This window comes from Frankliniella occidentalis, unplaced genomic scaffold (assembly GCF_000697945.3).
Source record: "Frankliniella occidentalis isolate FOCC.00 unplaced genomic scaffold, Focc_3.1 Scaffold238, whole genome shotgun sequence".
Lineage (NCBI taxonomy): Eukaryota > Metazoa > Arthropoda > Insecta > Thysanoptera > Thripidae > Frankliniella > Frankliniella occidentalis.
In genome coordinates this window covers 52,131-63,252 of record NW_026267364.1, presented here as the reverse complement: position 1 = coordinate 63,252, position 11,122 = coordinate 52,131, and the positions used below count along the sequence as shown (strand labels likewise).

The 11,122-nt window shown below is 56.3% G+C and overlaps 1 protein-coding gene across 1 annotated transcript in view; it reads right to left on the bottom strand.

Moving 5' to 3' along the window:
• LOC113202818 (cadherin-99C) overlaps positions 1 to 11,122 on the bottom strand; it is a 24,639-nt gene continuing 13,517 nt past the window's right edge. The window contains exons 3-16 of the mRNA XM_026417239.2: positions 10,192 to 10,257; positions 8,864 to 9,165; positions 6,711 to 6,971; positions 6,252 to 6,620; positions 5,957 to 6,151; positions 5,020 to 5,763; positions 4,638 to 4,922; positions 3,673 to 4,558; positions 2,927 to 3,561; positions 2,420 to 2,838; positions 1,856 to 1,952; positions 1,642 to 1,777; positions 1,403 to 1,550; positions 1 to 1,315 (exon numbers count right to left, since the gene is read on the bottom strand). Of these exons, the coding sequence (XP_026273024.1) occupies positions 1,168 to 1,315; positions 1,403 to 1,550; positions 1,642 to 1,777; positions 1,856 to 1,952; positions 2,420 to 2,838; positions 2,927 to 3,561; positions 3,673 to 4,558; positions 4,638 to 4,922; positions 5,020 to 5,763; positions 5,957 to 6,151; positions 6,252 to 6,620; positions 6,711 to 6,971; positions 8,864 to 9,165; positions 10,192 to 10,257 (4,691 nt within the window). The 3' untranslated portion in view covers positions 1 to 1,167. The remainder of the gene's footprint in view (positions 1,316 to 1,402; positions 1,551 to 1,641; positions 1,778 to 1,855; positions 1,953 to 2,419; positions 2,839 to 2,926; positions 3,562 to 3,672; positions 4,559 to 4,637; positions 4,923 to 5,019; positions 5,764 to 5,956; positions 6,152 to 6,251; positions 6,621 to 6,710; positions 6,972 to 8,863; positions 9,166 to 10,191; positions 10,258 to 11,122) is intronic.

Here is an 11,122-nt window from a genome sequence, read left to right as displayed (position 1 = left end):
TTTCATGATTTCATTTTTATTAAAAATAACAACAGAGTGTTTTAACAAAATGTCATTTATCTATCATAATGGTAAAAAAATCTACAACTAAGCAATAAGGCATTAAATAGTAAATAAATTCATTGTTTCTATGGATATTTACATAAATTTGGAATAATAATTACACATTTATAACAGTTCTAGAATTATGTACACCATTTTATCTTTTAAGATTGACATCACCGTAAACTTACATTTTTACAGATAGTAATTATTGATTCAAGTACATAAAGTATGGACTTATAAATTACTTCCTTTCATATTTACATAACATTTGAGCATGACAAAAGTACTTTAGTTTCTAAGATTTTGGATAGGGTTTAAAGTGCCTTTTGAGTTTGAGTAGTAAAACCACAAACAGTTGTTTGTATTACATTTATACAAGAGGTTGAGCATTTTCTCAGAGATACAACGCTTTCTCTAATTCAAATATTAATTTCTTGTTTCTTGTACATTTTAGAAAGGGCTATATATATATATTTTTTAAATATTAAAGCAGTAACCCATTTGGCTGTTGGCCATGGCAAAGGCACGACTTCAAATTATATCACATATATTAGCATCATGACATTTTTGTACAGATACATCTTGTCATAATTATTAAGTACACATAATGTTCATTTGGCTTCATCAATTTGCTTACATTAAACGTGTGAATAATAGCAGTTTTATTATCCAGTAGGATTATCTTTTTACTCACTCATTCATTATATTGTCCAAAAAAGTTTAAAAGCTCCCAACAGCAGCCTAACAAACCAGTGTGACAGAAAATTAGCAGCATATAATAAATTACACTCAGCACAAACAAATTATTAGACATATTGCTCACAACATAGATTCCCTACAACAAAAGTATTGACTCCCTTACCATTTTTGTCATATGTTTGCAGATTGGCCTTGGCACTTTGTATAATTGCATAACCTCCTATTTACCTGTACTATACAGATTACTATATAATACTACATCAACCCTAAACACAACACTATTAATTAGTTCAGTTTATACACATAAAATGACTAAGAGGAGACTTCTCCTTATATCCAGATTGTAGCAAACATTTTGATTAATATCAAGAAGTCTTTTAAATAAGAAACATTTGCTTCCTATTGGCACCAGGTTTCAAGTCACTAAAGCTCAGTGGTAGTTTCAATACTATTACGGTCATTAATATATGCAAACCCCCCAAGATGTGAATAGTCTTTTTTCTCACAGAACAGAACATTTTCATTAGTTGCACTTGCATTGAGATGTCCTACATTATTATCCTCATGCGATCTGTAAAAAAAATTGTGTGTCAATTGCTTGTTGGACTTGTAGGGTTGTTTTAATTTGGTTTGAATTATTGAAATGCAGATAGTTTACCTGTCATACAGAGGGTTGCTAGTTGGTGGATCATGACCAGTTAGGTTGTTTGGCTTAATCTCCCTCCTCCTCATGGTGTCCACTCCACCAGCTATACTAGATGCTCTTGCAGTCGTTGCTGCATCGGAGCTTACAGGGCTCTGTTGACCTGTAAGATAGGAATATGAGACACAATATTTTTCAGGGCTCAGGGTTAATGACGTCATAGGTGATTGATCAACATGAAGGCTCCAGCTTACCTATGCTACCAGTATTGTTTTCTTTTGTGATGTAACTAACATTATCCATACTAAATGCATGATTCTTTTGGCTAAAATCTAGTTGAAGATCATTGTAACTGTCATTATCGTCAAGAGGAACACTCATCTGGAGAACCTGTAGACCATGTAAGCAGATTAATAAAATTCACTCACAGCTTACAAATCGTTGAACTCAGAAGTAGTACTAGCATACCTGAGTCTCATACTCCTTAAGGTTGGGCTCGACAAAAACTGGATCGTATCGGGGGACCACATACATTCTCTGCATTCTCTCTTTGTAAGCCTTATACCTGTAAACACAGAATTACATCATTTGAATTTCACCACTTTGTAGTCTTGCTGACTTGACATAATACATATTTCCGTAGGACCATTGTACTGCACCGACAGGCAGGCAAAGAAAGCTTGCGTACCCTAGCTGTGTTTGGCTTTCGGCCCCGTCGGATCGTACTGGTATATATTACCGTGTCAGGGCACAGCAGTATGCTGGTTTGCCTACTCGCTTAATCTGTATGGCGCCAAATCCGCCACAGTACGGTGGCGTAAACTAGAGTGGGACACTAGCGTAAACCACTGACAAACGGTGCTAGCCCGCATTCAGGCGTGCAGCAGGTTGCCTATGCCCTAAGGGCCTTAAGGCCCCACAGTAAGTCATGAATGGATAACTCGTTCGCACAATTGGACTCAAAGCGCGTAAAATCAGGTATGAAGCCAATTGAGCCCCCTCCCACCTCCTCAGTTAGACTCGCGGACCTACCGAGACCAGGATACGCAGATATAGATGATGCCAACGACGCCTAGGACGAGGATGACGCAGGCGATGACGATTAAAGCGTACGGGAACACCTCCCAGGACACGGCGACGGCCGTCTTGTGCCTCGCCACGACGTAGGGCTCATGAATGGCCGTGGCCGTGGCTTGGAGGTTCGCAGACACGTCCAGCGTGATGTTGGACACGACTTGCTTGTCCAGCACGGAGCGCTGAACGCGCGTGCTGTTGCGCTCCAGGATGCGACCCGTCTCTGGGTCCACGGCGTAGAACCACACGTCGGTGCCGGCGCCGTCGGTCTGCAGCGTGGCGTTGTCGGCGAGGAAGTGGCGGGCGGTGAGCCGCTCCACGCCCACGACCAGGCCGGAGTGCTGCTCGAGGATGGCCACCAGGCGCTGCGCCTCGCCCTGGACAATACGACAAACAAGGCCGTGTGAGCTAGCGCTGGAGCTGCACCGGTAGCCGCGCGGGGCCTCGGGTGTCTGGGACACTCACCTGCACGCGCTCCGGCCGCACGTCCTGGAGCACCAGCACGAGGAGGTTGTTGGGCGTGACGATGTTGACGATGACCTGCGCGTGCACCGTGTTGGCCCCCTCGCTGGCGCCGGCGTTGTCACGGGCCTCCACTGTCAGCCGGAACGGCAGCCGTTGGGGCGGGACCTCTTCCAGAGAGCGTTTGGTCTTGAGCACGCCGGTGTCTGTGTCCAAGGAGAAATAGTCGTTGTCGCTGTCCCTGTCTGTCGCAACGTCGTTGTCGTCTGCATCCTCCTCTGAGTCCACCAGGGCGTACTTCACCCTCCCGAAGCGGCCGCCGTCTGCGTCTTCAGCCTTCACCTGCAGCACCGAGGTGCCGATCTGCGCGTCCTGGGGCACGGCGCCGAAGTAGCGGCCCAGCGCCTGACCCTGCATCAGCCCGCTGGCCGGGAACACGAAGCGCGGCACGTTGTCGTTCAGGTCCTCGACGTGCACCTTGACGCGCGTCGTGGCCCTGGCCGGATTCACGAGACCGGGCAGCGTGTCCAGCTGCACCGTGAGCTGGTACTGCGAGCGCTGCTCCGCGTCCAGCACGCCCGTCAAGGCCACGCGCAGCTCACAGTTGCGGTTCTCCGTCACGTTCGCGAAGAATAGCCCTGGGAATGAGATTAGAGGTTAGCGAAGCCGTGCAGGAGCAGGAGCAGAGGGCGGCACGGCGCCTGAGCAGCACGGCGCCAGCCAGCGTGCGCGACGGTGCGCGAGCTTACCTCCTTCGTTGCCGTTGACGATACTGCAGTGCAGCGGCGCGGGTGCGGTGCGGTGCGCCTTGCTGTTGACGATGGTGAGGGTCTTGAGCAGAGCCCCCGCCGTGGCGTTCTCAGGCACATCCACGGTGTACAGGTCGTCGGCGAAGCCCAGGCCGGTTTCCGGCGCCACGGTAGCCGAGTGTTTGATGAACACTGGCACCGACATGACGGAGGACAGCTGAGGCTCGCCCAGATCGTACGCCTTGATGTCCACCTGGTAGGACTGGTCCGTCTCCTTGCGGAGGTCGTCCCGCACGCTGAGCACGCCGGTGTCGGGGTCCACGGTGAAGTACTTGTTGGCCTTGCCGCGGCCGATGAGCTCGTAGCGCACCTTGTTGCCCGGCGCCGTGCCGTCCGAGTCCGTGGCGGTGAGCGTGGTGACCCTCGTGCCGATGCCCACGTCATCCTCGAGGGACACGGGTCGCGCCACGGTGGTGAACACGGGCGGGATGTCGTTGCGGTCGTCCACGTTCACCACCACCCTGGTCGTGGCCCCCGCCCCGCTGCCGGGGTTCTCGAGCGTGCCCACCACGAGAATGTATTGGCTCTCGCGCTCAAAGTCCAGGCCACGCAGCGTGCGAATGACGCCCGTCTTGGGGTCGATGGCGAACAGATCGGTGGGCCCCTGTCGGATGGTGTAGGTGACGCGCTGCACCGTGTCCGGGTCATCGGCGTGCACCTGGGTGACCACGTGGTCCGGCACATTCTCCGGCACGTGGACGTCGTACGTGTGCTCCTTGAACACGGGGAGCTCGTCTTCCACGTCCATGACCTCGACGGTCACAGTGGCGGTAGCGAGGCGTGGGTCTGGTGCCCCGTCACGGGCAGTCACCACGAACCGAAATTCCTGCCAAGTAAGGAGGGTAGAGAGATTAGACGATGGGTAAGAAAGGATAAGAACACGAAAGTGAAAGAACGGGTATTACCTTCTGCTTTTCGTAGTCGAGCGCCGACTTGGTGCGCACCTCTCCTGTCATAGCGTCAACGGCGAAGGGTACGTCCTCGGGGACGGAGTAGTACACGACGGCGTTCTGACCCTCGTCGGCGTCACTGGCGTGTACAGAGCCTATCGTCTGGTTGGCATCGCCCTCGCGCACGCGGAACACGTAGGGGAGCCCGTCGAACTCGGGGTTCTTGTCGTTGATGTCTGTCACCTTGATGTTGACCGTAGCTGTGCTCGACAGCCCACCGGTATCCTCGGCCTTGATGAGCTGCGTAGACAGAAGAAGAGATTAGCACCAAGCTATGAGAAGCCTCCGGGCACCAGCCGACACTCGGCTGTGCCGCGCGACTCTGTCAGTGACTCACCAGCTGGTAGCGCGTGAGGTCCTCGCGGTCTAGCTTGCGGATGATGGTGACAACGCCGGTCTTGTCCCCGATGGCGAACTGGCGCAGGTCGTTGCCGCTGACGATGGAGTACGACACGGGGTCGTCCTCGGGGTCCTTGGCCGTGATGGTGGCCACCGTGGTGTTGATGGCGACGCCCTCGCTCACCTGCACCTCGTAGGTGGACTGCTGGAACACGGGGCTGCGCGTGTTGGGCCCGGGGATCACCTTCACCTCCACGATGGTCTGACTGGAGCGGCCGCCCGTGTCCGTGGCTTGCACCGTGATGCTGTACTGCTCGCCCGCGTTCAGCTTCCCGGTCGTCTCGAGCAGCCCCGTCTCCGGGTCGATAGTGAACTTGAGGCGGCCGTTGTTGGACACGTGGTAGATGCTGTAGGTGACCACGGCGTTCTCGCCTTCGTCGTTGTCCGTGGCCTCGACGCGGATCACCTCGCGCTTGCCGTCGCCGGCCTGCACGGACACGGGCGGCACCATGGGCAGCCGCGGCGCGTTGTCGTTGATGTCCTCGAGGGTGACGGTGAGCGAGAGTGGCGCGCTGGCCGCGTTGCCATTCTTCTCTCGGGCCACAACCTGAAAGCGAAACTTGCCGGGGCTTGGCGGGTCCCGGTCCAGGTTCTCTTCGTTGACCGTCAGCACCCCGTTCTCGATGCGGAAAAAGTTGGTCGTCATCTCGAAAGTGTAAGTCGGTTTGGGGTCCTCCGGTCCCTAGGGCGAGAAAAATTAGGCTCAATTTATGTGCGCCTCTGTTGCGCTCTCATTCAAACCAGCAAGCGGTAAATGCGATTCAGCAACATTCTATACTGACTGACTGATTCGGCCCACCAGTAGTTTGGCAGCTCAGCACTGCTTGAAGGTGTGCGTGCTATTCGCCTACACAGTTGCCTGGAACAGTGCTTACCAAGTCGGCATCAGTGACGGTGAAGGAGATGGGCTTGCCGTTGACGTCCAGGATCTGCGTGCCCACGGGTGAGTTTTCCTCCACGTAGCCCTCGGTTGCCGTGGCGATAATCTCGGGCGGGTTCACGTCCACGGGCTTGACGGTGATCTCCAGCTTGGCTGTCGCGAACCTCTTGGCTTCTGACACCTCGGCGGCCTGCGGCGAGAGAAACAAGAACGTGAGCCTCGCTCTGGACGGCGAAGGTGACGCCACGTCGGTTGGCGTGCGTCGTCGGCGTCACTCAGCTGAGCCTTACCTTGATAATGAGCTGGAACTTCTTGGTGACGGAGGTGTCCACGGGCTGCGTCTGTCGCACGGCTCCTGTCTGCGGGTTGATCTCGAAGTAGTCCCGGAAGGAGGCGGGCGAGCCGCTGAGGAACGAGTAGACGATGGGCGAGTTGATCGAGTCCATGTCCACGGCCTGGATCTTCTCCGGCGAGACGTGCAGGATGCCGGCCAGCTTGCCGCTCTGCACCGACGCCGTGTACTCCGGGTTGATGCACGCGCCGTCCAGCAGCATGCAGCCCTGGTAGATGAAGCTGGGGTCCTGGTCGTCGTCGTCGCGCACGTTCACCGTGAGGGTGGCGCTGCTGGACAACCTCTCTGTCGAGTTGCGCGCGCGGTCCTGCGGCAGACAAAGCACGTCAAGCGGCCGCGGGGCGGGAGGCACACCCGGATGGCGACCGACATCCACGTCGTCGGCCGTTCAACTCACCGTGGCCACGATGGTGACGAAGTAGCGCTGCGTGCGCTCGTAGTCCAGCGAGCGGTTGACGGTCACCTGCCCCTGGTGGGGGAGGTTGATGGAGAAGTAGCCGTAGCCGTCGGCGACGTGCACCCGCGGCTGCCCCTGGTTGGTGGCGGCCACGGCCGCTGGGTCACCGGGCACCACCAGGTACTCGACCAGGCCGTTGACGCCCGAGTCCGCATCGACTGCCTGCACTCCTTGGAAGACGGTGGTCCCGACGGGCGTGAGCTGTGTGAAAATAACACAATACAGAGTTAGTGATCTGCCGGAGTGAGGTCGACCGTCCAGAAATTAAGTCTGTTTTTCTCAAATTTGTTTGACCAATAACGGGAGCTTGGCGCCTGCGAGATTCGGGGTAGGCCACCCCGCAGTACACAAATGCACTGAATGAACGATTTTGCCTACCTACCAGGCGCTATAAAAGCTATTAGAAGCTACGCTTGGCAGGTTTCCAACGGCGTACTTTCTGGATGATACCTCACCCGAACACTACCCTTTCCCCCGCCGCCAAGACCCCCGACTGCGGCGGGTCTTCCCCCGCGCGCAAACCCGCCGCCGTCGCGGGCTCCATACACATGTTTCCGCTTAGGCTACAAAGCCCAGCCTTCTGCTCCAGAATTGAAACGAAGTACAATACTAATGCAGTGCTATTACCTTGCCCACTCCGCAATTGCTGCGGCAGCCGCCCCACCCCGCCCCGCCCCGCGCTGCACAGCACAGTTCCTTTCTTCCCTCGCCTCGCCTGTATAAGCGCGGAGCGGAGGCCGGCTGCGCGGTGCGTCGCGCGCGCCCTCCTCATGCGCGCCCGCACCGCCCGCGCGCTATATCGCTTGAAATTTAGCGTCGGCAGCGAGGTTGCTGTTCAGGAATTACAATCGATACCGGCGGCCCCGCCCCGCCCCGCCCCATTTCTCCGCGCGCGGGCGCGCCGCCGCCGCGCTTTCCTCGCTATTCTTCCTCCCTCGCTTTGCGCCGCTTTGCGCTGCTCGCCTGGATCTGCACTGTGCGAGCGCAAAGCGGCGCAGCGCCGGATTGAGCCGTTCCTCTGCGCATGCGCGGCGCAACGGCGGCAAATGGCGCGGCGGCGCAGCGCAAGGGCCGCGCAACGCAGCACGGCGAGTGCCCGGGGAATGCGCGGCGGTGCATACGGTGGTGGAGTGCAGCCCGGGTGCAGCCCGTCTCGCTCGCTCCCGCCGCCGCGACAAGGACAGAGACGCGCGCCGAGGAGACGGGCTCGTACCCTTCCTGTTTCATATACGATAATTGAGCTGTATGCCCGCGTTCTAGAGACGCACGGCGCGCCGGCTCCCTCGGGGAATTCCCTCTATCCGTGTACGAGAACCGTTGCTCCTTCCCTCGCGCAGAATCGGTCATGTTTACGATCGAAACCATGTTACCGCCCCCCCCCCCAGCCCCCCGGCGCCAGCGACGCGACCGAGCATTTGCACCGTTAGGGCGACTAGGGGGACTAAAAAGAAATAAGTTCATTAGCGAAGGGGTCCCCTCCCCGGCGGGGCCCGCTGACCACAAAGGAGGCTGCCCGGGCCGCCCGCCTTGCTCTGCCCGAGGAGGTTGTTACCGCAAACGAGTGCTTCAGACATTCCGCGCAAATCACGACCGCATTAGATGATAGCGATTTTAAATTTAAGAAAAGTTTTTAATTAATAAGGGGTCAGTAATGACCGTTTTCTTGTGTGTGTATTGTGCTTTTACTCTAACCGACTGCGTTTTGAAAACGTAATATTGTATCACTCTCCTCAAGAGCAGCGTTCCCACGCCTACCCCGCGAGTGGTTACGAAATATCGCCGGGCACGCGGCGCGCGGCCGCGGCGGGCAAAACGAAAGTGAGGAGAAGTGAAGCGAAGTGCAGCCCGGTCCACCCGAAACCGAAATCCAATCCCGACCCGGGTCAGCCGGCCTGGCATCTGGGCTCTGGGGGTCAGCGAGGCGCCAGCCCAGCGCCAGCCCAGCGCCAGCGGACACTGCGCGCGAAAGTGGTGCGCAGCCAGGCGTTGCACGGGGCGGGGGTCTGGAGCTGGACCGAGCTGGACCCGCTGCCAAACTGAGAAGCAGCGAAAGCGGCCCATCACGACCACATGGCACCGGCCGCCGCACTTACCTCGGACACGGTCGTCTCGTAGGGCGTGTTGAGGAACTTGGGCGGGTTGTCGTTGATGTCCGAGACGCGGACGATGACGGGGATGGTCCGCTTCCGCTTGGTGGACTTGACGGTGCAGATGAGCTGGAAGACGATGTGCGAGAGGTTGGCTTGGTCGCGGTCCAGCGGGTGCAGCAGCTGCAGCCGCTTGCCGTTGAGGATGAACATGGGCGAGCCCTTGGGGAAGACCAGGTCGAGCGCGATGTCCGAGAAGGGGTCGCCCACCACGGGCAGGTCCGGCGGGCTAGTCAGCTGGTTGATCTCTGCAGCAAAGGGAGGAGGAGGGGTGAGTCACAGTTAGAAAACTAATTGCACGGCTAACTGTATTTTTAGCGCTTCTCGACTTCCGCAAAACGCCCGACGGCCGATAATCGATCAGCAACAAGGCAAGCCGGCGTCGGCCCCAACCTCTATGGCAGGGCTCGACAGGGAGGAAGACGATCAGTCGGATTACGTCGGTCCGGACCGCAAGGCCATATCCAGAGACGATGGCAGCGCATGCAATACGGCTGTGACGCCACGCCGCGCCACGCCACGCCGCGCCGATTGCGCGCACTCGCCACACCGTGGTTAATACGGCCCAAACGGGCGCATGGGGGCGCGAGGGCGATCCGGGCCGGGGGAGAGGATTAGCCGGCGGAGCGGGCCGCGCGGCGCTGCGGTCGCGGGGCGGGGCGGGGCGGGGCGGGGCGCGCGGCGCGCACAGCCTTGGCGGTGATCCGGGGCGCTCAGGCGATTCGACATAGGGGCGATCGCGAGGCGTCTTAAAGCGCTGCTCAACGATGTGTGGGGTGGGGGGCTGTGATTGTGTGAGCGCGCGCGCCCTTGTGTCCAGCACGAGAAAAAGATCGTTCTTGCAACGTTCTTTTAAAGGAAAATTTACCTGTTTCAAGATCGAATTCCTCCAGGTGTACCCAAATCTCGGTATTAAAAAATATTTTGAAATCAAAATATGAACAAAAGATAAGGGGACATCTGTACTGTAGTTTTGAGGCTACTGCAGTGTTTTTTCGCCACACACTCTTGAGTGCATCACATTTTGTTCTCATCTGTATCGCTTATCTCATTTCATAACCGAAAGACTGTTATTCCCATCCCGGCTGCGCACGGCGCCCTGCGGCCTGTCGCGTCGCGTCGTGCTTCCGAAACCGCAGAGGCCCTCCGGTGCCCTCCGGTCCGGTCCGGGTAAGGCAGGCGGGCAGCGCCATTAGGGAACAACGGAGGAAGGACTTCCCTCTTTTTTTGTATCTTAGCTGTGGGTTTTGTAACATGCACGTTTTAGTACTTACGGGTCCCTCGGCTCTCCTCCACGTCCAGGATGATGTTGGACTGGCCCGTCTCCACTTCGCAGAGTCCTGAAAAAACAAACAGAAAACGATATGATATACAACAAAAATCAATTAGTGGGAGAAGAATTTTGCAGATGCCGCGCGGCGCGGACCTTTGACTTGGAAGTGAAAAAGAAATGACTCTCATTTGACAAATTGGGCAGAGCAAATTTTTTCACGAAGGCAAAACGCCACCTCACTCGCGATATAAATCATGGAGATAGGAGCAGACGCTCCCGGCTGTAGTTGTAATTACCTGCCCCCACCCTCTTCTCTCCACTCCATCGCCCGGCGCCCTGGCAAAGTTATTCTCACACATCAAATACTATCCATTCTGGAGTCTAGTTCTAGTTTGTAAATTTTTGGCCTTCTTGCGCCTCCAGGCGCGGCCTTGGATCCTTAACTTTGAGCGGTTTGAGCCACACGTGACAGCACGGGACTCGGTGTGAGCGAGCAAGGGTCTACACAGACCATTTCCAGGCTCCGATCCCGACCCAGTCCCACGCGAGCAATATGCGGAGACCCGGCGCGCTGATGCAAGACCTCTTTTGCTCGCGCACGCGAACTAAAAATAGAGACCCAGTCATTTTCTGTCGATTGTCAGTCAGTGCGGGAACGTGAGCACAGCACGACAGCAAACTGCAGGACATTTAATATTCGCCGTGGTGAGCTCAGCCCGGGGCTCGGCTCCTGTCCGTCTGGTAAATGACTGGCCAGCCCTTGACCTTGGCTCCGGCACGGCCTCGACGAGGGCCTCTACCATCCATCCCGGGGCTTTTGGCGCGGGAGATCAATCAACCGCGGGCGGCGCAGGCGCCTGCAGCTCCACTCTCCAGAAGCTCCCCCTCACCCCAGCCTCCCCTCCTCCCCGCGCTACTTCTCTTCGCACGTG